This window comes from Borostomias antarcticus (assembly GCF_949987555.1).
Source record: "Borostomias antarcticus genome assembly, chromosome: 16".
Classification (NCBI taxonomy): Eukaryota; Metazoa; Chordata; class Actinopteri; order Stomiiformes; family Stomiidae; genus Borostomias; species Borostomias antarcticus.
In genome coordinates this window covers 10425030-10426618 of record NC_140249.1, presented here as the reverse complement: position 1 = coordinate 10426618, position 1589 = coordinate 10425030, and the positions used below count along the sequence as shown (strand labels likewise).

General features: G+C 47.4%; 1 protein-coding gene across 1 annotated transcript in view; it reads right to left on the bottom strand.

Moving 5' to 3' along the window:
- Nucleotides 1-1051: 1051 nt before the first annotated feature.
- Nucleotides 1052-1589, bottom strand: part of lrfn5a (leucine rich repeat and fibronectin type III domain containing 5a) — a gene marked incomplete at both ends in the record, with an annotated part of 2689 nt that continues 2151 nt past the window's right edge. The window contains one exon of the mRNA XM_084451138.1: nucleotides 1052-1589. This exon is cut by the window's right edge and continues 194 nt beyond it. Coding sequence (XP_084307264.1) covers nucleotides 1052-1589 — 538 coding nt within the window.

Genomic DNA, 1589 nt, shown 5'->3' with positions numbered 1-1589 from the left:
TTGATAGATGATCTCTTTGTTTAGTAATGCCTCAGAAAATATATGAGGTTTCATTTTATGTGCATGTAAGGTGGGTCACAGGTTAGTTACTGTATGTTAAGTGTCGGAACAACATGAGTACTAATAAATAAGACCAAATTACATGGTGACCATATTTCATAAACTAATGTCCAGTGGGAATCACCATGCGGTGAGAAGGAGATGTGTGGGACTTGTAGTCCTTGCATATGTGTTGGGACGATTGGACTACGAAAAGGCAACAATTGCATATGTATCCTGTACTTCAGGTTATGTCCCAGAGTTTGAGTTAGCTCTCTTTCTGGAACGGAAAACCTGACAAGTTTCCCTCATCTCAGGGTTAACAAATTTGAGTTTTCACTGAATCTGCTTCCTGGAACACCACCAAGGCACTGTAGCTGGTCGAGGGGCATTCGGAGCTGTGCTGATATTCATGATATAAACGGTTAAATCACCTGTAAAAGTATCCCTGCACCGTTTACAGTGTGCTTTCGATGGTTTTACCATTTAGAGTAAAGCTCTGCTCTGCTTACTGTTAAAGTCGCACTGAAATGAAAAAAGCATTCTGTCCCATTTTGGTTCACATAATTGGTCATAGTGTTCACCTATTCAACGATGTATGCCAAACAATTTACAAAATTCTACTTTTATTGTAATCTTATATCAAAGTATATAATTTCTTACTTCCTGGAAAACGGTAGGTCACGTGCAGTGACGACAACAGGTACCTTAGATTTTAGGCCAATAATCTCATGACATCCACCCGTCAATTAACGCTATCATTCTATTGAATCTGTCTAAAGTTCTTAAAACCCGTCCACTTGTCAATGTTCCAATCAAATTCCTCTAAACATATGTCCCACCCTCATAGCTTGTTCGCGTCGGAAATACGTTAAACTATGGTTATAAGTCTAATAAGTTAGATGATCTCAAACGTCCGTTTCAGTGCGACTTTAAGCTGAGTGAACTGCCTGGAAGGGAAACACAATGAAATGGAAAAGCGTGTGCTCTAGAACTCGCTGTGTGTCTAGTCTCACCTGTAGACCAGAGAGTCATCCTGACTGCCGTTGTACTGGATCTGAAACATGCGAATCCCAGGGATGTTCCTCTGGAAGTTAAACTTGATGAGGGCTGTGGACGAGGTGGCCTCTGCGATCACCACCCTCTTGTCCTGGCTGGCCTTGCTGTCTCCAGTCACGTTGCTGCCGTTGGCTCCGGCCCTCGTGGAGGTGGAGATGTCGGAGGAGCCGGGGTCGGGCTCCTGCATGTTGTTGGTGCTGTTGGATATGTGCGGCAGCTTGATGATGAGCAGCTGCACCGTCTGATGGGCCTCCCCAGCCGGGTTGGACGAGATGCAGGTGAAGGAGCCCGTGTCCTTGACGGTGCTGATCAGGATGTCCAGCGTGCCGTTGGAGTACACCAGCGTCCTGGAGGAGTTGGACACCAGCTTCCCCTCTGGGGAGATCCAGTGGATGGCGGGCTCGGGGTCGCCCCTGGCCTTGCAGCGCAGCGCCACCCGCTGGCCCTCCAGGACGCGCGTCTCGTGGGAGTAGCGCGTGATGAGCGGCGGC